Genomic DNA, 27,881 nt, shown 5'->3' with positions numbered 1-27,881 from the left:
ATAAACATTATATTTTAATTTTCCATTTTAGTGAGAGCTCTATAGTAGCTTGGCTTCATTTACTAAAGCATCTAGTAAACTCACAGGCAGACTGCATTTTGAATAGTCAGTAGTATCCAGAAAGATCTTGACAGACTAAATGCTGGGCTAAAAAGATAAAATTCAGTTGTTCTTAGCTGTGGGTACCATAGTTTAAGAATGGTTTTTATGTACTGGATCATGTTGCAAAGAGGGCATCCCTGATGGTGAAGGAACCCATGTCATATGAAGATGAATTGAAAGGAGTGGGGGTGTTTGGCCCAGAGAAGAAAAGATTGGAGGTTGATGGGATGTGGGATATAACTATATGTATTTGAAGTATTTATTATGTATTTAAGAATATGGAAGAGGGATTAGACTTATTCTACTTGGCTCCAGGGAATAGACCCAGAAGCAGAGGGTGGAAGATACAAAGAAGAGAATTTAGGTTTGATTTCAGTAAGAACTTCATAAGAATCAGAATTATCCCAAAATAGGATGGGCACTGACAGATAGTGGGTTGATGCTTTATAGTCAGGGATGCTTTTTGGGTGAAAGTTGGACTAGATAGTCCCTAAAGTCCCCATTCAACTCTCAAATTCTGAAATTCTATGAAAATTAGTTATATTTTGAGAATTTCAAGATCCTCTTTGAAACAATCAGAGACATTGTCATAGGTGACTACAGGAGGAGGCATAAGTCTTTTTCTTAGAATACCCAAATTCTAGCTAGAATATATATTTGGAGAGAATAATGCAGCTGTTAACTCTTAAGTGAGAAGATGCCCCTTCCTGGTATGGAAGGGCAGACAGAAAAGGTCAGAATTCTTAGTTGTAGAAAAACATTTATAGCAGCTCTTTTTGTGGTGCCAAATTTTTGTGGAAATTGAGGGAATGCCCTTCAATTGGGGAATGACTGAACAAGCTCTGTTATATAAATGCCAAGGAATACTTTTGTTCTGTAAGAAACAATGAGCAAGCATATTACAGAAGAACCTAGTAAACTTATATGAACTGATGCTAAGTGAAGTGAGCAGAACCAAGAGAACATCAAACATAGGAAGAATAATATTGTATGATGATCAGCTATGGATGACATGGGTCTTTTCCATCTTTCTTTGCTCTCTTTTCTTTATAGACCTTAAAAGTGGTATCACATAGGGTCCTTTTCCTCTTTCTTAGTTCTCTTTTCTGTATAGACCTTGAAAGGGTGATATATATATATATATATAATATATATATATATATATATATATATATACATATATATATATGTATATATATATAGATCTTTTTCCTTTTTCTTTACTCTTTCTTTGTAGACTTAGAAGTGGTATCACATGTGAATTCTTTTCCTCTTTCTTTGCTCTCTATGCTATATAGACCTAGAAGTGGTACATAGGATCCTTTTCCTCTTTCTTTACTCTCTTTGCTCTATAGACCTAGAAGGAATATCCCATATGGGTCTTTTCCTTCTCTCTTTCCTTTCTTTTCTATATAGACCTAGAAGTGGTATCATATGTGGGTCCTTTTTCTCTTTCTTGCTCTTTTCTTTATAGACCTAGAAGTGGAATCACATGTGGGTCCTTTCCCTCTTTCTTTGTTCTCTTTGTTATATAGACCTATAAGAGGTATCACATGTGGGTCCTTTTCTTCTTTCTTTCTCTCTTTGTTAGACAGACCTAGAATTATAATCACATGTGGGTCCTTTTTCTCTTTCTTGCTCTCTTTGCTATATAGACCTAGAAGTGGTATCCCACATGGGTCCTTTTTTTCTCTTTCTTTGCTCTTTTTTTCTATATAGACCTAGAAGTGGTATTCCCCTTTCTATACACACACACACACACACATATATATATATATATATATGTATATAAATACAGAGAGTGACTATGTGGGTCCTTTTCCTCTTTCTTGCTCTCTTTGAGATATATATATATATATATATATAGATATATATATATATATATATATATATATATATATATATATATATAGGAGTGAGAGTGGATTAGAGACTGGGGAGGTATTTAAGCACTGGTGTTTTGGTAAATAAATGGAGCCCTTGGGGGTACTTGGGGATCTTGGAAAACTTTTCATCCTTGTCTCCCTTATCTCTCTTGTCTCCTGCCCCTTCAATGCTCACCTGGGGAAGATTGAGGGAGTCCAGAAAAGGACTCAAAGACCCAGAAGTAGTATCACAAAGGATCCCTTTCCTCTTTCTTTATTTTCTTTGATATATACACCTAGAAGTGGTATCCCACATGGGTCCTTTTTCTCTTTCTTTGCTCTTTTTTTCTATATAGACCTAGAAGTGGTATTCCCCTTTCTTGCTCTCTTTGCTATATATATATATATATATATATATATATATATATATATATATATATGTATATATATATACATATATATACATACATACATACACACATATATATGTATATATACATATATACACATACACACATATATATGTATATATTTATATACATACATACATACACACACACACATACACACATCCCTAGAAGTGGAATCATATGTGCGTCCTTTTCCTCTTTCTTTGCTCTTTTCTATTATAGACCTAGAAATTGTATTTCACGTGGTTTCTTTTTCCCTTTCTTTGCTCTTTTCTGTATAGACCTAGAAGTGATATCACATAGGATCTTTTTCCTCTTTCTTTACTCTCTTTGCTCTCTAGACCCAAAAGTGGTATCACATATGGATTCTTTTCCTTTTTCTCTACTTTCTTTGCTATATAAAAGTGGTATCACATGTAGATCCTTTCCTTCTTTCTCTTTCTTTCTTTCTTTCTTTCTTTCTTTCTTTCTTTCTTTCTTTCTTTTCTATATAGACCTAGAAGTGAAATCACATAGAATCTTTTTCCTCTTTCTTTACTCTTTGCTCTATAGACCTAGAAGGGATATCACACATGGGACCTTTTCCTCTTTCTTTACTGTCTTTTCTATATAGACCTATGTTAGCGACTGTTGTATGTGGGAGCACTGTAAACTATCATCACCTGGTGTCCTTAAACACCAGAACCTTATTTTGCTAGGTGCCATGGGAGTGAGAGTGGATTAGAGACTGGGGAGGTATTTAAGCACTGGTGTTTTGGTAAATAAATGGAGCCCTTGGGGGTACTTGGGGATCTTGGAGAACTTTTCATCCTTGTCTCCCTTATCTCTCTTGTCTCCTGCCCCTTCAATGCTCACCTGGGGAAGATTGAGGGAGTCCAGAAAAGGACTCAAAGACCCAGAAATAGTATCACAAAGGATCCTTTTCCTCTTTCTTTATTTTCTTTGATATATAGACCTAGAAGAGATATCACCTAAGGTTCCTTTTCCTCCTCCTCTTTCTTTGCTCTCTTTGCTATATAGACCTAGAAGTGGTATCACATGTGGATTCTTTTCCTTTCTTTACTTTCTTTGCTATATAAAAGTGGCATCACATGTAGATCCTTTCCCTCTTTCTTTGCTTTCTCTTCTATATAGACCTAGAAGTAATATCACTTAGTATCTTTTCCCTCTTTATTTACTCTTTGCTCCTCCATAGACCTAGCACCTTTTCCTCTTTCTTAACTCTTTTCTATATAGACCTAGAAGTAGTATCACAAAGGATCCTTTTCCTCTTTTCTTTGTTTTCCTTGCTATATGGACCTAGAAGTGGTATCACATAAGGGTCCTTTTCCTCTTTTCTTTGCTCTCTTTGCTATATAGATCTAGAAGTGGTATCATACATGGGTCTTTTTCCTCTATGCTCTTTTTTTTATATAGACCTGGAAGTGGTTTCACATGTGTATCCTTTTCCTCTTTCTTTGCTTTCTTTGCTATATAGACATGGTATCACTGTGGCAAAGTTTAGTAACTTTAGTAGTAGTTCCAAATTACTCAGCAGAATGTCTGGACCAGCTCCCATTTTCACTAACAGTGCATTAATGTACCTCTTTTCCCATAGTCCCTCTATAGCATTTTCTACTGTTTTTTTTTTTACAAGTGATTGATATTTTATCTTTCCAATTACATGTTATAACAGTTTTTCAACATTCATCCACTTGCATTTTTATGTTACACTTTTCTTCCTCTCTCCCTTCCCCCCTTTCCCCCTTCCCCTTTAGGCAAACAGTTTAGTGAACGTTGTATATGCATTTGGGTTTAACATGTTTACATATTGGTCATTTTGTGTATGAGGAATTAGGACTAAGGGAAAAGAAAGAATATCTTGGAATATGAAGGGAAAATATGAGAAATTTTTTAAAAGTAAGCATAGTGTTCACTTAGATTCTGTGGGGTTTTTTGTTTTTGTTTTTGTTTTTGTTTTGCAAGGCAATGGGGTTAAGTGGCTTGCCCAAGGCCACACGGCTAGGCAATTATTAAGTATCTGAGGTCGGATTTGAACTCAGGTATTCCTGACTCCAAGGCCAGTACTCTATCCACTTTTTTTTTTGGACTGGTTGTGGATGGTATTGTCCATAACAGGTCTTCCAGGGTTGTCCTGACTCTTTGGACTTCTGAGAAGAACTACATCTATCAAATTGATGAACTCACAATGTTAATGTGTACAGTGTTCTCTTTGTTCTGCTCCCTTCACTCAGCATCAGTTTGTGGAGTACTTTTCATGCTTCTCTAGAGTCCAAACATTCATGATTTCTTATAAAACAATAGTACTCCATGACATTCATATACCATAGCTTTATTAGCCATTCCCCAACTGATGGGCATCCCCTCAATTTCCAGTTCTTTGCCACCACAAACAGAGCTTCTATGAATCTTTTGGAATATAAGGAGCTTTTCCCATTTTTATGATTTCTTCTGGATATAGGCCTTAGTATTGATATTGCTGGGGCAAAGGGTCTATCAGTTTTATTCCTTTTTGTGTAGTTCCATATTGCTCTCCAGAATAGTTGGATTACTTCACAATTCCATCAATGACATGCTTTTTTTTTTTTTAAATCCAGGTCTAGTATCAGCTAGGGTTTTATTTGAGCAGTGGAGGATGTTTTTGTCTCTATACTTCAAATGCTTGAGAGTACCTTGGAAATGTATTGGATTATTAAAAACATTTTGTTAGTAATTATCTAGCTATGTGACCTTGAGAAAGTCACTTAACCTCATTTGCCTTGCAAAAAACAACAAAAAAAAAGGTTTTGTAAAGTGATATGGGAATAGAGAGAATTTTATGGCTTCAGTGTAACAAAACAAAACAAAAAGTCTTTGAAAGTAGCGTTTAAATTTCTTTTTCAATTAAAAAAGGGCACTTAAAAAGCCTGACCCCTTTCCTGCAGTGCAGGCAACCATTTGGACCAATAAATGAAACCCAGGTAAACAATTCAAGCCAATTTGTTCCTTAAGCCTTCTTTTATAATAAGTGTCAGCAGTGAAAGGAGGAAGGTGGGGGGGGGGGTGTGTGTGAACTTGGTAGCCTGGCTTCCTTTAGGATACTTTTACTAATGAATTTGAGTGTGTGAGGATTTTTTTTTTTAAGTTTTCTTTTCTGAAAAAAAAAAGGCACAATGGCCATTATGACTGACTGGAAAATAGAAAGCTATGATAACAAAACCATTGTTATTTGTTATCAAGGACCTGAGTTTGAATCCTGACTGCCATGTAGCTGAGACTTTGGTAAATCACTTAAATCTCTCTGAGATTTGGTTTCCTCATTGCATTAGACCATGGGCGTGCAGAAGTCAGAGTGCAGTTTTAGTTGATAAAAGCTACACTTCCTGATAGAATGTAGGCTCCTTGAGGAAGGACTGTTCATTCTTATCTTTGTATCCCCAGAGCTTTACCAGCACAGCATATATATATATATATATATATATATATATATATATATATATATATGCCTTCATTTTGTTCATGGGAGCTTGTGGGTGGAGCTAAAGCCAAAGGATCCTTATAGGTTATCTCGTTGTAGTGTTTCATTTTACAGATGAAGAAACTGAGGTTCAAAGAACTAGCATCTGGGGGATGCAGTGGATAGAGACAAGAAGATATGAATTCAAATACCACCTCATATCTCACATACTTAGTAGCTGTGGGACTTTGGGCAAGTTACTTAACCTTTCTCAGCCTCAGTTTCCTCATCTGTAAAAGGATTATATTAGTACCTATTTCACAGGGTTGTTATGAGGGTCAAATGAAACAACATCTGTAGATTTTGCAAACACTATATATATATATATATATATATATATAGTATGTATATATCTGTAAATATATACAGAAGTAGCTTTATATACCTAAATTTATATAAAGTAACGTTCTCTAAATGCTAGCTGTTGTTAAGGATCTTGATAGAAAATGGCAGGGTCAGGATTCAGACTTAGACCCTTGACCACAGAGTCAACAATCTTTCCATTGTACCATGCTTACTCCCAGTAAATTAGGATTGAAATTATTATATAAAATAATTTGTATATCATAACATAAATGGGCACTTTTATTGTCTAAATTGGCATATTATGAGGGAAGTGCTTTGCAAATCTTGAAGCACAATGTAAAAGGAGTTTTTTTTTTTTTTTTTTTTTTTAGTAATACTACTTGATAGGCCAGGTCAGGAGGAAGACTGAATGTACTAAAGAGGAAACTGAGGCATAGGGTGAGAGGTTTGATAGTCTAGAATTAAGCCACAAATAATCTCACAATTGTCCTAAAGATGTGCAGAGAGGCCAAGAAAACCTCAAATGGGGTCCTGAAGAGTAGACATGACTGAAACAACTGAACAGCAACAAAGATTTGGATTAGTCTTCTGGAGGTCTGATGGTTTAGGGCTTCCTCCTTGTCATCGGCTTCAGCTCAAGAGTTCAGTCTGAGATTTCTTTGTTTCAGCCCCTCTTGGGCATCAAGAGGAATAGAACTTCAATTGGAAGAGGTCAGCTAGATGGCATTGGATATACACTGGGCCCAAAGTCAGGAAAGACTCATCTTTCAGAGTTCAAATTTAGCCTTAGACACTTCTAGCTATGTGACCCTGAGCAAGTCACTTAACCCTATTTGTCTTAGTTTCTCTATCTGTAAAATTTCTAACCAAATGAGAGACTGATTGACTAAACAACAACACTAAATTGGAGGGACTCTGTTCAAGGGTCAGACAGAATAAGTGAGAAAAGAGAGTAAGGAGGGAGGTTCAGGTGGGAAGGAGCTGTTATCTCTTAGAGCAGTGATTTGGATGGGACCCCCCCAAGTCAATTAAAACTTCAAACATTGGAGCTTAAAATTTGCAGGGCATTGTGTTAATGACTGTGAAGATTGACCCAAAGAAGTAAAAAGCAAGAATCCCTCTTTACAGGAAGTTGATAGTCATATTGAACATGTTCCTTTGTTTTTGTTGCAAGGGAGTAAATTTAGGAATGCATGCCCTTAGTTGGGTAAATGTTGGCACATAAGATGCTTCTCCATGCCACTGTTCCTCCTTTTACATGAGAAAGGGGAGGTATATGCCTCTACAGGCCGGTGGTCTCCCATATACAGGGGATTTGAGAGGTACATGGCTCTTCCTGTCAACAGTCTTTTATATACAGAGGAATGGAGAGGTGCATGTCTGTCCATGACAACGTTTCTCCTGTATACATAAGAATGAAGAGGTACATTTTCTTTATGTGCCAGTGTTTCCCTATTTCCTTGGGCAAGAAGAGACCCTGAGTAATAGAGGATCTGTTTTGGAAATGACTAAGGGAAAAATAAGAGGAGTCCACAAAATTCATTAGTTTTTTGAAAACCTCAGACATCTGGAAGGTTGACCAGATATGTAGGGCTTAATTTGCCCATTCTGACCAGAAGTACTTGTCTCAAGTAAGATTCCTATGAATAAATGGCTTTGACTTGCCATCATTTTTCTGTGGTATGTCTGGGATGAGACACTACACAGAAACAAGGTCATAGATTTGAAACTGGGAAGAAGGCATTGAGTTCAACCTACTTATTTTTTTTTTGTACTTAAAGATTTTATTTATTTTGAGTTTTATAATTTTTCCCCCTAATCTTACTTCCCTTCCCCCACCCCCACAAAAGGCAACTTGCCAGTCTTTACATTGTTTCCATGGTATACATTGATCCAAATTGAATGTGATGAGAGAGAAATCATATCCTTAAAGAAGAAACATAAAGTATAAGAGATAGCGAGATCAGACAATAAAGATATCAGGTTTTTTTTTTTCTAAATTAAAGGTAATAGTCCTTGGTCTTTGTTCAAGTTCTTTCTCTGGATACAGATGGTATTCTCCATTGCATACAGCCCCAAATTGTCCCTGATTTCAGTCTACTTATTTTTATGGCTGAGGAAGCTGAGTCACAAAGAGGTTAAGTGGTTTGTTCACAAACTATCATCAGATGTAGGATTTGAATCCAGTTTTCTTGACTCCAAGTTCATTGCCCCATATACTGCTACTTGTCCCCAAGTACCTTATCATTGAAGAAAATAAACATTCTGTTATTTTAAAAATTATTTATTTTATTTTCAATTTATAGAATAAAATAAGCATTTCCATAGCATAATATAATAAAATAGATATTTGCACATGAAACTGCAGCTCTTTTATGTACAACTTGCTATTCCTTTTAAATATATATATATATATATATATATATATATATATATATATATATATATATAAAAGATATCATGGAAATTTCCTTTATTTCTTCTCTTTCCTCCGGCTCCCCCACCCTAGAGATTGCTACCATTAGAATATATATGTATGTATGCATACATAAAATCATTCTGTTCATGTGGTCTCTTTTGCTTCTCTTTTTCAGGGACTGCCAGACAATATGGCCAGGAGGACATTGAAAATTGTTTCTTGGACCAGCATGGCTGTGGCTTCCTCTGGCTTCTACCTCTACAGTAACAAGTACTTAGATCCCAATGATTTTGGAGCAGTCAGGATAGGCAGAGCTGTAGCCACGGTAAGTTTTCTCAGTGTGAATGAATTAATGTTAAAGTCTCATTGTGGAGACTTTGGAAAATATTATCTACATAGATATGCACATATATATGCAAGGCTACAGAAATATCATAAAAATCATATTACATAAATGCAAGCCTGCACACTTTCCTTTTTTTAAACTTAAAGATTTTATTTATTTTTTTTACAATTTTTCCCCTATTCTTACTTCCCTCCCCTCAGCCCCCCACCACAGAAGGCAGTTTGCCAGTCTTTACATTGTTTCCATGGTATATATTGATCCAAATTGAATGTGATGAGAGAAATCATATCCTTAAGGAAGAAACATAAAGTATAAGGGATAGCATATGATCAGACAAGATATCATTTTTTTTTCTAAATTAAAGTTATTAGTCCTTGGTCTTTGTTCAAACTCCACAGTTCTTTCTCTAGATACAGATGGTATTCTCCATTCCATTGATTGTTGATTGAATGAGAGAGTTCATTGATGGAATGAGCGAGTCCATCAAGGTTGATCATCACCCCCATGTTGCTGTTGGGGTGTACAATGTTTTTCTGGGTCTGCTCATCTCATTCAGCATCAGTTCATGCAAATCCCTCCAGGTTTCCCTGGATTCCTATCCCTCCTGGTTTCTACTAGAACAATACACACTTCCCTTTTAAATAGTACTTTATTTTTTACAATTATATATAAAGATAATTTTTAACATTTGTTTTAAGTTAAAATTTTTAGCTCTAAATTTTCTTCTTCTTTTCTTCCTCCCTAAAATGGTAATCAATTTGATACAGGTTAAATGTATGCAAGCATGTAAAATATATTTTCACATTTGTTGTGTTGTATAAGTAGAAACAGAACAAAAGAAAAAACTACAAAAAAAAATAAAGTGAAAAATAGTATTTTTTGATCTTCATTCAGAGTCCATCATTTCTTTCTCTGGATGTGGATAGCATTTTCCATCATGAGTTTTTTGTAATTGTCTTGAATCACAGTATCAGCATACTTCCCAATATGCCATATAGCTGTCTCTCTTCCAGTTGTGTCCATGATTCAATATGTGGCATATTTTAGGACTTTATCTGTTCTTTATCATAGTGGCCCAATGGAATAGAGTGCTGGGCTTGGAAGCAGGAAGATTCATCTTCTTGAGTTCAAATATGGTCTCAGATACTTACCAGTTCTGTTTGCCTCTGTTTCCTTATCTATAAAATGAGCTGTATGAAAAAATGGCACACTACTCCAGTATCTTTGCTAAGAAAAACCTGGATGGGGTCATGAAGAATCAAACATGACTGAAACAAATGAACAGTATCAACAGAAAGGTGGCCTATTGGATAGAGTGTTAGACTTGGAAGTCGGGATGACCTTGCATTTGAATCCTGCCTAATAATAGTTGCATGACTCTGGGGAAATAATGTAACCTTTCTTAGCCTCAGTTTCCTCAATTGTAAAATGAGAATTAAAAATAACATCTAATTCCCAGGGTTATTTTTAAAGATTGAATGGGATAATATGTGTTAAATTCTTTGCAAACCTTAAAGCAATATGTTAGTTATGAATGCACGTGAATGCACAGTGAGTTGTTTGCATCTTATAGTGGTCTGAAGGGTATGTGCATTTTAGGGGTGGGGACATGCCATATGAATTATGTGTTGCCTGACAGATAACAGTATCAAGGTTAGAACATACATTGTGTCACTAAAAGTGCATGTGACCTTTTTTGGTTTACAGACTGCTGTCATCAGTTATGACTACCTCACTACCCTTCGGAGTGTTCCTTACGGCTCAGAGGAGTATGCACAGCTCAAATCTAAGGTGAGCAGCTGTTAAGACTGTTACCTGAGGTCACTTGAAAATGGTACCTCCCTTGGGAAGGTGTCAGGGTCCTGATGGCCAAGATATAGTGCTATTCTGGCCAGAGAAAAGTGTCAGGAAACCCTGCCAAGTGGTGATTGGAAGTTGATGATGATATTTGTCCTTCTCCCTCGAAGAAGGCCATGATATCAGGAAGATGATGCTATGAAATGCCTGTGAATAGGATTTTAGAGAGGGGTGTGTGTGTGTGTGTGTGCTAAATCACCAGCCTCACTTTCTCCTCCAGAGCCATCTGGGTTCAGTCGCCAGATAAGAATCAGGACAACTGGAGACGGCCCAGGATGATGGGAGGCAATCAGAGTTGAGTGATTTACCTAGGATCACACAGCAAATAAGTGTCAAGTATCTGAGGCTGGATTTGAACTCAGGTCCTCCTGACTTTAAAACCAGTACTCTATCTACTGTACCATTGGAGGTTGGAATGTGAGGATGGGAGGTAGAGGGGACCTTCTTCATCTCCATCCTACAGTATTTGCATGCCACTGGAGAAGTAACCCATGGTACCCTGCTTTTATTAATTTAAAAGGCAGCTGATGCACTCTTGTTGGTTGTGTGTGTTCTAGGGACAGTGTGTGCCTGAGATGATTCTGAATAGATGAAGATTCTGTCCCCGAGATAACTCTTGTTGGCTTCAGAACTGCTTTATCAGGGAAAAACCAACTGAGAGAGGTTAATTATTTTCCTTGCCATTGAATCCTGCACTGGGGCCGCCTGCAGGCTGCCGGAGTCCAGGCTGACTCTGTGTGCTCAGTATGTTAGGACTAGTTTGCCCAAGCAAGAGGGTTGGAGCCTTCCTTTTAACTTGATACAGTGCTGGTTAAACTCCAGGAACCTGTTTGGGCCAGAGAAGAAGGGGTAATGGGGGTGAGGTGGAGGCAAAGGAGAGGAAATATTTCTTGTGAATAATGGAACTTGTCAAGAGCCAGTATTTCAAAATTGGAAAGAACACTAGATCTTGAGCTAAAGGGTCTAGGTCTGAACCCTGGCTTTGCTATTTACTACTCCTGCTCCTTCTCCTATTGCTGCTATTACTTCTATTTCTACTGCTACTACCACTACCACAACTGCCATTACTGCTACTACTACTTCTACTACTACTATCATTACTACTACTACTACCACCACCATCATTACTACTACTGCCACCGCCACTATCACCAGCACCACCACTACTACTACTACTAGCTAACATTTATATTGCACTTACTGTATACCAGGTACTGTGCTAAGCACTACACAAATATTTTCTCAGTGATCCTCACAGCAACCCTGGGAGGTGGATGCTATTATTGTCCTCATTTCAATAGGTAAGGAAACTGAAGCAGACATAGGTTAAGTACCTTGTCCAGGGTCCCACAGTAAATGTCTTAAGTCTGGATTTGAACTCAGCTCTTCCTGACTCGAGATCTGGGACTCCATCACTGTGTAGCCAGCTGTTCCTTACTCCCTGTGGGACTTTGGGTTAGTCACTTAACCTTTCTGAGCCTGTTTCCTTCTCTGTAATAATGGGCTAGCACCCTAGCCTAGAGATCAGTTTCTAACTCTAAATCTATGATCCAGGTCTGAAGAGCAGTGACTTCTTATTTCCCCTAGGAGGACAAAGTTCTTGAATAAAACTCCTTCAAAGCTGTGTTCATATTCCAGCCTCTTACAATAGGTTGATCTCTAAGCATTTATAGATGGGGATTCTTACTCCCTCTCAGCTCATCCTCTGTCCCTCTTGCCGTATTATTTCACTCGTGGTTTATAGTCATCATTTATTTCTCCCCTTCTGCTAGTGTTACTTACTTTGTGGTTCAACTCAGTATCTGCTTCCAAGTCCCCAACAGTGTTTATGAGCATTGGGGACAGAAAACAAAAGAGAATTTTCTGCCTCAGGGAAACTCAGAAAGGAGGTGATGTTGACAAGAACTTGTATCTGTAGTTGTAGGAGTCATCTGAAGGACAGCTCAGCTCCATCTTCTGCAGTAGTTGACAGCCTCCAGAGATTCAGTGAGGTATTATACAGACTAGCATCAGATAAGCAGACAGAGGATGGGGAGACTAAGGGTAATTGATACTGGTAAGAGGGATATTTAAGACTTGGGGTACAAGATAGTCTTGGGGAGCATCTACTAATGGGGGCTACAGTCTGATGAATGGGGAATAGGTTGGCACTAAAATATAGGGCTGAAAACTATAGAATTGTCCTCCTAAGTCAGAGTGCTTATCCTGTTGCAGTATATCCAATAAAGGAAAGAGCTGAAGGGTAAAATATAATTATCTCACCTGTCAAGCCAGCATTTCTGGGTCCCAGGTGCCAGGATAATAGATACAATAGACAGTGACTTAGAAAAACACTTCCAAGGTTGGCATCAGTGTTGGCAGTGTCTCTATGACTCAGCAAGGCACCCGAGAGGTAGTATCCTCTTCTGGGGGTGTTGTAGCCCCTCTGTGTCATGCACCACCACGAATACTAAACATAATTCCATTCATTCTATTGAAAGAGGGTCATTGATGAACTAAAATTTGTCTAGTGATTCCAGTTAAACCTTGTCATAAGAGTAATGTTTCTTTTTGTTCCTTTGGTTTTTGCAAGGCAATGGTATTAAGTGACCTGCCCAAGGTCACAAAGCTAGGTAATTATTAAGTGTCTGAGGCTGGATTTGAATTCAGGTCCTCCTGACTCTAGGGTTGGTGTTCTATCCACTGTATCACCTAGCTGTCCCAAGAGTAATGTTTCAAGTGTTTATTTTTGAGAAGAGAAATGACTTCAAGGGGACATGATGACTACCTTCAAATATTTGTATGCTATTATAGCAAAGAGATTTTACTTATTCCCTGTGCCTCTGGAGGGACAAGACTAGGATCTAGGGATATGTGATATAGCAAGACAGATTTGGCCCAGCCCATGGAAGACCTTTTTGACAGTCAGAGCTTGGTTAGATAATGAGTTCCCTGATAATGGAGCTGCATTGAGCAGAGGTTGAATGACTCTTGGGTACATAATAGAGAAGATATCTGTTTTAGAAACAGGTTGGTCTAGATTGTAAGTTTCCTTTCAACCCAATGATTCTTTGATTCTGTGACCTCCGGGGAACTACTGGCAGCCACAGAAGGACTTGGGAATCAAAAAAAAAGGGTCCCAGTTCTGACATCCTTTGAACTGAAAGTCACAGAACAGTTGTTGATCTGTCTTGGGAGAGGAAGTTCCATATACCTCTGAAATCACATATCTAGATAAAGAAAAAATAGGGGTGGGAATATGGTTCTTGTCAGCCTCTAACTTGAGTCAGGTTAAAAGTAATGCTTAATTCTACACCATAGATTATGTAGTTGAAGCAGGAAAGAAAACCAGAAGCAAATTTTCTGAAAACTGCCCTTGGAGACTTATCTCATCAATGAAGTAGTTAATTTTGGGAGTTGTCTTATTATAGGAGATGTATATTTGAACATGCACCATTACCAACAGGGCCCTCTGATAGGGACAGGGAAGATATATGGGTCTGAGATCCTCATGATAGTTGGTTGATTTCTCTAGTTTGCTTCATGCTACTGGGTATGGTTAGAGGTGTCTATGTAATATTTAAGTTAGTAGGCTCAGGTTTGACTGCAGGTTGATGTTGTGGGGTTAGAATATATTTATGACTCGCTGCTTTGTTGGCTCTGGAAATATTTTCACTTTATTTTCTTCCTAATTGGCGACCCTGAAAAGCTCCCTGCTGGAGTTAATTTGGTTGACTATTATGTTAATGACTTTTGGGGGTATCATCATCATCATCAACAACAACAACAAATATTTATTAAGCACCCACTGAGTGCATAGCACTATTTAGTCCTTAAGGTAATGAGTGAATCAATCAACAAATATATTTTTTATTGAGCTCCTGCTCTGGGCAAAATACTGCAAAGTTGTGGATAAAAGAAGTGATTAAGAGTGTGTTTCTGCACATGCACACAGGTGTATGTGAAAAGTCTTTAGCTTCCTTAGAGAATCATGGAATAGGAAGGAGAAGGAAATTTATTAGTCTGTGAAGTCTTTTTTTTTATGAAGTCTTTTTAGCAATATTTACCTTTTTATTTTGAACTGAACACCAAACAAAAGTGCATATCCATATGTATGGCAGAATATAAAAAGAGGATTGTATATGTGAATGGCTATTTTATACTGCTTTCTTAAAAATATGTTTTATATATATGTATATATATATATATATATATATATATATAATATGTATAATTTCAGGAGTTATTTTCTAAACTGTCCTGCTTGTCTGTACTTCCTTGCATTTAAAAAGATAGCTCATTGGTGTCATGATTGCCAACTCTTCCTCTTCCTATATGTCTTCTCCTGACCCCCAATTAAAATTAAGTACAAGAAAAAAAAATAAACCCTTTCTAATAATCTACCAAATTCAAGCAAAATAAATCTACATAAGGACATATTCTAAAATATATGTTTCTTTCTGCACCTTTTGACCTTTTCTTAGATAGTTACAGACACTGCTACGGTTTCCTCTTGTTTATAGTGAAGCTTCCAGGTCTTGTATGATCCTGGTTTGTGAACTGCTTCTTTCAGGTTTTTTTTCTTTCCGTATTTTTTTCTTTGATGTGGGTATTCTGAATTTTGGCTTGAGACTTTTCCTTTTCCTTTTTTTTTTTTTCCCAAGAGACTATTCTTTCTGTCTTCACTAAGCTCTCTGGTTCAAAGGAATGTGGTCAGTTTTCATTTATAATTTCTTGAAAAGCATTGTCTAGGCTTTTAAAAATTTTAATAAACCATAGTTTTCAGAAAGTCCAATGATTCTTTTTTTAAACTTTTTTTTTTTTAGATTTTTGCAAGGCAAATGGGGTTAAGTGGCTTGCCTAAGGCCACACAGCTAGGTAATTATTAAGTCTCTGAGACCGGGTTTGAACCCAGGTACTCCTGACTCCAAGGCTGGTGCTTTATCCACTACACCACCTAACCGCCCCCTAGTCCAATGATTCTTAATGATCTCTTCTCAATTTATTTTCCACATTAGTTGTTTTTGATTTGAGATATCTTGCATTTTCTTCAACTTTTTTTTTTCTATTTTGTTTTCTTGCTATATCAGGGAGTCATTAATTTCTAGTTTTCAGGGATTCCATTACTTGTGTAAGGTTTTACCATCTTCTTTTCTAAGCTGTTTATTCTCTTTTTAAAATTTTCCTCTAGAGCTTTTATTTATAACTTTTGCTTTATTTCTTTTATGTATTCATTTAGTTGTTGTGGAAAATCTGTTCTTTTTTTTTCTTTTGAGCCACTATTTGTACTGGTCACAGCTGTCATTTCTTTTTGGAAATTCTTGATCTACAATAATTTTTTTTTCCTAGTTAGTGTTTTCTTTCTAATTATCTTTCCAGATTTAGTTCCTGATTTAGGCTTCTGTGTTAGGATAAGATCAGTCCTGCTGGTTGGTTGACCCCACTTGGTCTTGCCCTGAGTCCCCTGCCTGCTTATACTGTCTTCCTCCCTTCATTAAGCACCAGTGGATCTTTGAGATTCAGAGCCCCGTGTCTTCAAGTGTTCCTAAATTTTTAGGGAACTTGAAGCACTTGGGCTTGATTTGAGCTCTCCTCTGCAGTAATGCCTTTAGCTTCCAAGGTCCTTACCTTGGGGCTTTCTGTTTACCTGGTCCTTTCTAATAATATCCTTGGGTATTTTTTTGGGGTTCTCTGCTTTTGCATTCTGGTGCAGTAGAGTCTTACAGACCACACATGTTTCTGGTCTCTGTTTTTTTCTGAGAAGCTGGGCTGGTTTTTGGGAGTATTTTTGCATTAGTGTTGGCATTGCTGGCAGTCCCTCTTCTTATCACCTGGAGGTTTTTGGCTAGCTTTTTTCTATATTTCTGGAGTGGAGGAAATCACTTATTAAAATTCACATTGGTTTTCTTGTTTTAAATTTTATTTTCTTTTTCTTTTTAAAATGTTATTTATTTATTTATTTTGAATTTTACAATTTATACCCTAATCTTGCTTCCCTCCCCTGACCCCCCACAGAAGGCAGTTTGTAAGTCTTTACATTGTTTCCATGGTATACATTGATCTAAATTGAATGTGATGAGAGAGAAATATCCTTAAGGAAGAAAAATAAAGTATAAGAGATAGCAAAATTACATAATAAGATAGCATTTTTTCAAAATTAAAGGTCTTTGGTCTTTGTTTAAACTTCACAGTTCTTTCTCTGGATACAGATGGTATTCTCTATCACAGATATTCCAGCAAGTCCATCACATTGGTTTTCTCGATCATCATTTGGTCTGATGTGATTTTCAGGGCTTTGCTCTAGTAGGTATATGAGAACTGGGTGGTCTGCTGTCCATTGTAGTACCCATCTTGGCCAGAGGTTGTAATTTTCCAATTTCACCTAGGGTATGTTCCATCATGACCACCTTCTGCATCTGTCTGAGTCTTTCCTGTTGTCCTGGAATAACTTTGTCTAGTGATGTAGATGAATATCTCCAGTGTACCAAAGTGTTTCATGCTCATGGGGGGCTCAGTGATAGCCACACTTGGCGGGGGTGATAAAACTATGTTAGGTTTCAAGTCTTTGTCCTGTGGTGATAGTATTGAGGATGTGGAGAGAGGAATGGAGAGGAAGAAGGGAAGGGGAAAAAAAGAGAGGGGAGGGAGAAAAGAAGGGAAAAGAAGAGAGAAGAAAAAGAAAGTAATGCAAAGGCTTATTATGTACTAGATACTCTGTTAAATGAAAGGAATTCAAACATAAGTAAACAACAGCCCATATCTACAAGGAGCGTTATAATAGGGGAAACAAACACATAAAGGGAAACTAGAAAGAGGGGATCCTGGGTATGATGTGTAGGTGACCAGGAAGTGATATGGAGCAAAATAAGGTAAAGTCTCCCCTATTAGAACTGCAGGGTTGGAGGAATGTCCAGCTGAAGACCTGCAAAATCGTGTGGTCTGGCACTGTCTTGGGAGTGGCAGGTGGTACTCAAAATTCAGAAAATCTAGGAGTGAATTAATTAAATGTTTAATCAAATATAGCAGGCTAATTTTTAAGTTGACAATTTTGTATGATGTTATAAATATCCAGATGACCCTTGGGCAGAGAAAAGCTTCTCCACCCCAATTCTAGATGAAGAGGAGACCTTAATGGTTATGATAGCCAGAATGCATTCCTTCTAGACAAACTTCCAATGTCTGTAGACTTCTTTGTGAATTATTAAAATTCACTAAGCAGCTATAGGATAACCAAAAGAATTATTACTGGACAAAATACTGGGGAATATGGAAAAAGGGGGAGAAGGGGGAAAAATACAAATAGAGGGAAGATAGCACAGAGGACAATAAAGAATTAGTAATCATAACCTTGAATGTGAATGGGATGAACTCTCCCTTAAAACGTAAGCAAATAGCAGAGTGGATTAAAAACCAGAATCCTACAATATGCTGCTTACAAGAAACTCATTTGAAGCAGAGAGATACATATAGAGTAAAGGTAAAAGGTTGGAGCAAAATATATTTTGCTTCAGTTGAAGTAAAAAAAGCAGGGGTAGCATATCTCAGACAAAACAGCAGCAAAAATAAATAGTGTTAAAAAAGATAAGGAAGGAATAGACAATAAAGTCATTTCAATATTGAATATATATGCACCCAGTGGGACAGCACCCAGATTCTTAGAGGAGAAGCTGAAAGAACTACAGGAAGACATAGACAGCAAAACTCTACTAGTGGGAGACCTCAACCTCCCACTCTCAGATCTAGATAAATCGAATCATAAAATAAACAAGAAAGAAGTTAAGGAGGTAAATAGATTGTTAGAAAAATTAGATATGGTAGACTTATGGAGGAAACTGAATGGGGATAGAAAGGAATATACCTTTTTCTCTGCAGTACATGGAACTTATATAAAAATTGACCATGTACTAGGACATAAAAACCTAATGATCAACTGCAGAAAGGCAGAAATAGTGAATACATCTTTCTCAGATCACAATGCAATAAAAGTCATATGCAATACTGGGCCAAGGAGATATAGACCCAGAACAAATTGGAAACTGAATAACCTCATTTTAAAAAATGAGTGGACCAAAAAACAAATTATAGAAAGAATTAACCATTTTATCCTAGATAATGATAATAATGAAACAACATACCCAAACCTATGGGATTCATTTAAAGCAACTCTCAGGGGATATATTATAGCTCTAAATGCTTATATGAATAAATTGGAGAAAGAGGAAATCAATGAACTAAACATGCAACTAAAAAAATTAGAGAAAGAACAAATCAAAAATCCCCAATTAAATACCAAATTAGAATTTCTAAAAATTAAAGGAGAAATTAATAAAATCGAAAGCAAAAAACTATTGAATTAATAAATAAAACCAAAAGTTGGTATTATGAAAAAACCAATAAAATTGATAAACCTCTGGTCAATTGGATTTAAAAAAAAGAAAGAAGAAAACCAAATTGCTGATATCATAAATGAAAAAAAGTGAACTCACCACCAATGAGGAGGAAATTAAAGTAATAATTCAAAATTATTTTGCCCAACTCTATGCCAATAAATTTGATAATCTAAGTGAAATGGATGAATATTTACAAAAATATAAGTTGCCCAGGGTAAATGAAGAAGAGATTAAATACCTAAACAACCCTATCTCAGAAAAAGAAATTCAACAAGCCATTATTGAACTCCCCCCAAAAAATCTCCAGGGCCTGATGGATTCACAAGTGAATTCTACCAAACATTTAAGGAACATTTGGTTCCAATCCTATATAAATTCTTTGGGAAAATAGGGAAAGATGGAACTCTGCCTAACTCTTTCTATGAAACCAATATGGTACTGTTACCTAAACCAGGAAGAGTTAAAACAGAGAAAGAAAATTATAGACCTATTTCCCTGATGAATATAGATGCAAAAATCCTAAATAAAATCTTAGCAAAACGATTATAACAAGTTATCACTAGGATAATACATTATGATCAAGTAGGATTTATTCCAGGAATGCAGGGTTGGTTCAATATTAGGAAAACTGTTAGTATACTCAGAAACCATATGATCATTTCAATAGATGCTGAAAAAGCTTTTGACAAAATATAGCATCCATTCCTATTAAAAACACTAGAGAGTGTTTTTAGGCACAATTCTAAATTGATTTTCAGAATGGACTAATTCACATCACTGTCAATAATGTATTAGTGTACCTATCTTTCTACAAGCCCTCCAACACTGATTATTCCCTTCTTTTATCCTTTTTGCCAATTTTCTGGGTGTAAGGTGTGAAGGGATATTAGAAATTGCTTAGTCTAACTTTTTCATTTTTCCTAGATAGGCCATGTGATTTTGCTAAGGTTACCTAGTTAGTAAGTTATAGAACAAACCCTACGTCTCTTTCTGTAGAGCTTTGTACTATATGACAACTGTCTAGGTTTTTTTCAGTAGTAGACTATGTCATCACAGATCCACATAAGTATGAAACATATGAATTTTTTACATGTACAATTAATTATTCATTGATCCAAGCCTGCTAGCATGACATCAACAGTAATTAGTTTACACAGTGGTAGTAAGTAGCATTTGACCAATGGGTATGTCCTACTGGTTTCCTGGTTCATGTTTGCTGGTTAATTAGGGGGAAATTAACTAAAAATTTTAGATGGAATTTTTCCCTTTCTTAAAGTTCAAAATCAATCCATAGATTAGACACTGAATCAACAGCAATGATAACTAAAATTTCTGCAGCATTTTAAGGTTTAGAAAGCATTTACCATTATGACTGTACCTCCATTTTATAGATAAGGAAATTTAAGCTAAGAGCTAGAATGGGCTGCTTAAATGTTACCCAACTAGGATCCAAGGCAGAATTAGAACCCAGAACTTTTGACTCTTTGACTAGTCCTGTTTCCAGTAGCAGTTTCCCTTTAAAGGCTCTGGTAGATTAGATGCCCAATATTTTTGGGGGTGCTGCTGGGGAGACAGCATTGTTTTTCTCAAGGAAAATATTTATATCCTGGGGCTTGAGGGTGCAAACTTTGTGCTTAAAGAAAGATACCTACTCAGTCTACAGAGGGAGAAATCCAAGCTATCAATAGCCATGAGGTGGTTAGGTGGTATAGTGCTGGGCCTCAGGTAAGGAGGAGCTAAGTTCAAATCCAACCTCAGATACTTACTAGCCATGTGCCTCTGGGCAAGTCACTAACATCTGTCTCAGTTTCCTTCAGATGTCAGATGAGGATAATAACAGTACCTGGGAGGCCAAGGTTATTGTTAAGATCAGATGAGATGATACCTGTAAACTACTTAGCATTTTGACTGTTCCATGGTATGTTCTTTATAAGAGCTTGTATCTTTCCTTTGATATATATATATATATATATATATATATATATATATATATATATGTATATAAATGTTCCAAATGGCTAATGTAGTAAAGTTGTTCTTCATATGTAGCAAGTTGTCTTGAAGGGAGAGAACAAATACATCACTAGACTCTTTCACCCCTCCACCTTTCCTTACTGCCCCCCCCCCCCACTTCCCCTACCCCCATTTCTCTAAGGGAGACTTTGATTTCTGCAACATCCCAGCAGAGCTAGGATCAGAGACCATGGTTCTCAGAGACAGGGATACCAAACCAGAATTGTATCTATCAACTCCAATAAATGTTTTTAGTTTAGGGCATGTGATTTTTAAGTTCGGGCTAAACTTTTGATTGCTGTCTTTTTTCCTTACTTAAAAGGGGGGGGGGGCAACTCTATATCCAGAGCTTGAATAAACCCATGTGGCAAACAGGAAAGAAACTCATTTATCCAAGTCAATAGTAAAGCAGAAATCAAAGATAGTATACCTATGAGGATATATGACAGACAGTGCACAGTGAAAAACTTCTCCCATTCAGGGAGAAGTGAAAGAGTTCTCCCATTCTGTTCAACCAAGAGAGTCCTGGATCTTGCCCAAAGAGAAAATTCCCCAATGTTTTTATTATAGTATCTAGATTTAGGGGCTTGAGGGAGACTGCTTCATGTTGGCTTCTTCCCAGAGCCTTTTCCTTCTTTCAAGCAATGTGAAGTGAGGTTGACATCCTTCATCATTTCTCTTGAAGCTGGAAGATACTGAAGAACCTGAATAGATGAGATATCTCTTTTTACTTCTTTTCATCAATTCTGCTCTGATACTGTAGTATTCTGCACCATGAGGAGCAAGTTCTACACCAATGATCTTTGAGGTTTGAGCTACACTAATAATTAGAGCCCTTAGATTGGAAAAAGATGATTAAAAAAAAAGGAAACTTTGTCAAATATTGGAAGTTACAGGAAACATTTGAATTGGTCTAATCTGGAAATTAATTTAGAACTGTGCCCCTAAAATCACAAGATTGAGTACATTCTTTGACCTAATGATTCCATTCCTAGACCCATACCCTAAAGAGATCATAAAAAGGGAGAAGGCTCCATTTATGCAGCTGTTTTATTCATGACAAAGAATTGAGGAATCATTGAACAAATTATGAATATATGAATATAGTGGAAAGCTGCATAAAAATGGTGAAAGGGAAGGTTTCAGAGAAACCTAGGAAGAATGAATTCAGTAAAGTGAGAAGAATCAGGACAACAATTTATACAACAACAATAATATTGTAGAGACAAACAACTTTGAAATAACTTAAGAGCTATGTTCTATGCATAATCAACCACAGTTTCAAAGGACTTGGTGAAATATGTTATCTACCACCTAACGAGGAAGTGATAGAATGTGGAATGAAACATTCATTTTTGGGCATGGCCAATAGAAGAATTTGTTTTGTTTGATTATGCATGCATATTTCTTTTTTTGTTGTTGTTGTTGTTTTTTTTTTTTGTTTTTAGTTTTTGCAAGGCATTGGAGTTAAGTGGCTTGCCCAAGGCCACACAGCTAGGTAATTATTAAGTGTCTGAGGCCGGATTTGAGCTCAAGTACTCCTGACTCCAGGGCCGGTGCTCTATCCACTGCACATCTTCTTAGGTTTTTGCAAGGCAATTGGGTTAAATGGCTTGTCCAAGACCACAGCCAGGTAATTATTAAGTGTCTGAGGCCGGATTTGAACTCAGGTACTCCTGACTCTAGGGCCTGTGTGCTATTCACTGTGCACCTAGCTGCTCTTGCATGCATATTTCTTAAAAAGCATTTTTTCTTTTTCCTTTTCCAATGACAGTAAAGAGAAATGCTTGTTAATTTTAATAAATAAAATGTTACATTTTTAAAAAGAAAGGGGCTTATACTTTTAGGCAGTGGACAAACATAAGTACTAGTACTTTCAGTAGATTGAGATTGTGAGTTCCTTGTGGATGGGGACTGTCTTTTGCCTCTTTTTGTATATCTTTCCGCCCTTCCCCCCCAGCTTATCATAGTTCCTGACATATTAGTCAGTGGTTGTTCAGTCATTTTTTCATTCTTGTCTGACTCTTCATGAGTACATTCTTTGACCTAATGATTCCATTCCTAGACTCATACCCTAAAGAGATCAAAAAAAGGGAGAAGACTCCATTTATGCAGCTGTTTTATTATGACAAAGAATTGAGGAATCATTGAACAAATTACAAATATATGAATATAGTGGGAAGCTACATAAAATCTCATTTAGGATTTTCTTGACAAAAACTACAGAAGTGGTTTGCCATTTCCTTCTCTGGTTCATTTTAGGGATGAGGAAACTGAGACAAACAGGTATAAGTGACTTATCTAGGGTCAGACAGCTAGTAAGTGTCCTAAGACCAGATTTGAACACAGGGAAACTGAGTCTACCTGTCTCCAGACCTGACCTTCCATCCACTGTACCATCTAGCTGCCCCATTCCTGATATATAGTAAGTGCTTAAACAATGGTTAGTGATTGACTGTTTTGTCACTTACCACATAACAACTTATTATATATAATAACAATTTACAAAGTAGTCTAAATAGGAGGGAAATTGTTGTAGAAATGACTTTCTTTGAGATATCTCCTAGAACACCTGTCTTGGCCCTTTGATAGTTTTTCTCCTCATTTTCTCCTCCTTTTTCTTCTAAGAGATCTTTGTAGTTAGTACTCGGAGTAGTATTTACTTTGCAAAAAACATATATATATATATATGTATATATATATATATATATATATATATATTTATTTGTATGCCAGCTACATATATTCATATATTCACATTATCACTTGTTTTAAGTATTAATAGCAATATTATTAATTTATATTATTATAGATCACATATTTGTAATATATTATATTATAAATTATAGTATTATTTTATAATTCAATATGTCCATTGTATTCACAACAGATGTACTCAATGCCTCCATCTGGCTGACAGTCTTAACTGGGGCTTATTTTTGGGATAGAGCTTATATTATGAGTATCCTGGAAAATTGTATTTAGGGCTCATTCTTTTTTTTTTTTTTTTTTTTAGGGTTTTGCAAGGCAAATGGGGTTAAGTGGCTTGCCCAAGGCCACACAGCTAGGTAATTATTAAGTGTCTGAGACTGCATTTGAACCCAGGTACTCCTGACTCCAAGGCAGGTGCTTTGTCCACTGCGCCACCTAGCCACCCCTACAGCTCATTCTTGATGGTAGAAGTATCTGAGATCAGATTTTATCTAAGACTTAGTTTTCCTGCCTCTAGGCCTAGCATCCTATCACTGCTACCTAGCTGCCCTTCCTATGTTTTTAGGAAGCTCATATTCTAATTAGAGTATAATATGTATAGGAGGGTCAAGTTTAGGGCAGATGGAAAGAGCAAATGGTCTTTGAGTCTGGAAGGCAAAGAAAGGGACAGGGTAGATTGGGGCGGCTAGGTGGCACAGTGGACAAAGCACCTGCCTTGGAGTCAGGAGTACCTGGGTTCAAATGCGGTCTCAGACACTTAATAATTACCTAGCTGTGTGGCCTTGGGCAAGCCACTTAACCCCATTTGCCTTGCAAAATCCTAAGGAAAAAAAAGACTTGATGGAATTTTGGGGGTACAACAGCAAGGCAAATGGTACTTCACCTTTCACCATTGAGAAAAGGGTAGTGGGTCTGAAGGTTGATGTGGAGCAAGGCTCTGGGTTAATCCCAGGCAGACATGAAGAAGGGGGTTGAGGTGAGCCTGCTTGTCCTGGTCACTTAGCTGCAAAATATCAAAAATGACATCTGAACCTAAGCTTTCCTGATTCTAAATCCATCCTTCTATCTTGTCATGGGGGGCAAATTTGAATATTAAAAGACCATTTTGCCTTCTTACAACTGGGGATCATTTTGACAGAAGCCTTTTGATCTCCTGTGCTGGGTCACCTTGGGACCAAGCTACTCTCTGGACTTCATTGTCTGAGTGTCCCCAAATTGGAAGTACCAGAGTACTCCTGGAGTATTCCTGATAGGCCACAGTCCTTTCTGACTCCAACAAGAAAGATTCCATAGGATTGGCTCCTATTCTCCCCACCGTTTTTTTTTTTTTTTTTTTTTTATATTTTTTTTTTTAGTTTTTGCAAGGCAAATGGGCAAATGAGGTTAAGTGGCTTGCCCAAGGCCACACAGCTAGGTAATTATTAAGTGTCTGAGGCCAGATTTGAACTCAGGTACTCCTGACTCCAGGGCCGGTGCTCTATCCACTGTGCCACCTAGCCACCTCACTCACCAAGTCTTGAGAGACTTGTTAGCTGTTTACTTACAGTTTTGGTGACCCGGGTGGAGGGGGGGGAGACTTGGACTCCAGTTCCTCCCCCTTTCCCCTCTCTTCCCCTCCCCCTCCCCCTCCCATGAAGTTTGGACCACTTTATGAGCTATATTCCAGACAGACTGAACCAGATAAACTCCTGGTTACATTGTAAAACATTAGATGCTGGCAAAAGCAAAGTGATTCCACCCATTTAGAGCAAATATCCCTTGCTCTAAGGAACGGTCCCTCTCCGGCTCTCTTTGTTCAAGCCTCTCTTTTATTTAGACTGTCCCTTCTGCCCAGGCTGGTTTTCTCATGTCTGGCTAGTTCCAGCTTGAGGGGTCTGCCAAGGAATTATTCCCTGTCCATGCTCAGGAGTAGCAATCCTTGACTAAGGGATAAAGTTGTAATGAAGCAAGATGTATCCCTCTGGGCTTCAAGCTCAGTGTGTTTAGTGCCTCCAAATCACCTGATCCACTTCATTATCTCAATTAGCTAATTCCTGACATTTCCTCACAGGGACATATGATTCTATCGAGGTGAAACTAGCCTCCTTGGAGCAGGGTGGCTGCATCTTTCTGTCTGAGCACCTCTTTCTCTGCTAATATTGATGTCCTTGGGGAGGATGCTGGGGGTGCAGGGAGGCTGATGTGGCTGGTAGAGCTGGGGACTGGACTGCAGTCTCCTCCATCTCTCCCTGGAGAGCTGCTTTTAGCTGGCTCAGGACAGTCCAGAGTCATCATTCCCTTTTCCTTTGTCCTTCAATAATGCCCCTGGACTAGCAGAAGGAGAGAAGGTGCTGAATCACAGGGTTAGCCCTTGGCAAGATGTGATTGGAATGGAGGAACATTTTGATTCAGCCAGACCATCTTCATCTCCAGCCCTACCTTTGTCCGGTTCTACCAGTTCTCCTTACCCCCATCTTCATTGCTCTCCCCAATTTTATTTCACATGATTTTCACTTTCAAGATCTGTTCCTGAGACAGTCCAGCTCTTCTCCATTCTCTGAGAAAGAGCAAGTGAAACTAGTCCAACAGCAGCAGGAGGTCTTCAGGGTTAGATATAGGGAAGGACTTGCTATTGATAAAGACGGCTTGACTTTGGAGTACATGGAGTGAAGTGAGTTTGCAGAGGTACAGAATGCAATAACTATCAAAGCATGTTGCCACTCTAATGGGATAGAAATCCTTATTAACAGCAAGAATCTTCTTTTTCTAGAAGTTTAGTCAAAAGTTTTCCACAAGACAAGCAGGACAGTCATCTATCTGGCATGGCTCATGTCTGGTATGTGTCCTTGAAGATGGGGGGAGAGGGGAAGAATGAAGTAAACACCTTTCAGACTTCCTTGAATCTGCCAGATTCCACATTTCTTGATGTGATAGGGACCTTGGGTAGCATTTTCCTTACCTCAGACCTTTGGTTTTGACCTCTGAATTTCATAAAGTCATAGGCTGTCTGGTTCAGTGGGCTAAGCAACAGGGACAGTGAAGTCTCTCTAGCTTGATTACTTGTGTCTCAGTATCTACATCTTTAAAATGTATAACACTCTATAGAGTAGAGGTGGGGAACCTTTTTTCTGCCAAGGGCCATTTGGATATTTATAACATCATTCTCAAGCCATATAAAATTATCCACTTAAAAATCATAACCCATAAAATCTCCTAGATTTATTAAATTTCTAATCCTGCTTGCAGTTGCCTTGGCAGTGCCAGACCAAATGATTTCTCAGACCTTATATGACCCTTGGGTGGGAGGTTCCTCATCCTGCTCGAGAGGTACAGATTGCAATAACTAACAAAGCATGTTGCAGCTTTAATAGGATAGAAATGCTTGTTAACAGCAATAATAATATGATTGTATGATCTGGGTTGCCTTCTCACCATGGTTTCAGCACAATCAACTATTTTTTGACCAAATTCAAATCCAGACAGCTCCCTCTTTGCTCCTAGAAAAACCCCTCAAAACCTTTGCCTGTTGCAGCAAGACTCTTAATAGACTTTCCCTTGTAGATCTGTGATATGCACATTCAATTAACGTAAGAAAATTGCTTTAATATATAAATAAATTGTTGACTGATCCAATGGGACATATGTGTGGTTAATTAAAGAAGAAAGGATATAGAAACAAGTCTTTTTTCCCACTGGTTTACTTATCCTTCCCATTCTCTATACTTTTTTCCCCTTTTTTGCTTGATTGTGCATAATAGACCCTCAATAAATATTTAATGATTTGTTTATTATATGTGTACTAGTTTTTGCAAAAGATGTTTTAGTAAAAATGTGTCCAAACTAATTTATATTTTTAAAATGTGATTTTTAGAAATTGTCCAGCCTGCTTTTGACCAGATAAGGAACCCAAGTATCTGAATTACAGAAATTTCTAGGGATAAAAAAGAGAAATCTGAGTTAAAGGGATTGTTCTGCAGCTAAGGGTGGGCTCCTCCATCAGAGCTTTA

The 27,881-nt window shown here is 37.4% G+C and overlaps 1 protein-coding gene across 4 annotated transcripts in view; it reads left to right on the top strand.

The window, feature by feature from the left end:
- The window catches only part of ADCK1 (aarF domain containing kinase 1), a 171,342-nt gene that overhangs the window by 6,987 nt on the left and 136,474 nt on the right, over nucleotides 1-27,881 (top strand). For all 4 annotated transcript variants that reach the window (XM_074235624.1, XM_074235623.1, XM_074235625.1 and 1 more), the window contains exons 2-3: nucleotides 8,774-8,923; nucleotides 10,652-10,735. In XM_074235624.1, coding sequence (XP_074091725.1) covers nucleotides 8,789-8,923; nucleotides 10,652-10,735 — 219 coding nt within the window. In that variant the 5' untranslated portion in view covers nucleotides 8,774-8,788. The remainder of the gene's footprint in view (nucleotides 1-8,773; nucleotides 8,924-10,651; nucleotides 10,736-27,881) is intronic.

Source organism: Macrotis lagotis, chromosome 4, assembly GCF_037893015.1.
Source record: "Macrotis lagotis isolate mMagLag1 chromosome 4, bilby.v1.9.chrom.fasta, whole genome shotgun sequence".
In the NCBI taxonomy this organism is placed as follows: domain Eukaryota; kingdom Metazoa; phylum Chordata; class Mammalia; order Peramelemorphia; family Peramelidae; genus Macrotis; species Macrotis lagotis.
This window is presented reverse-complemented; position numbering and strand designations above follow the sequence as displayed.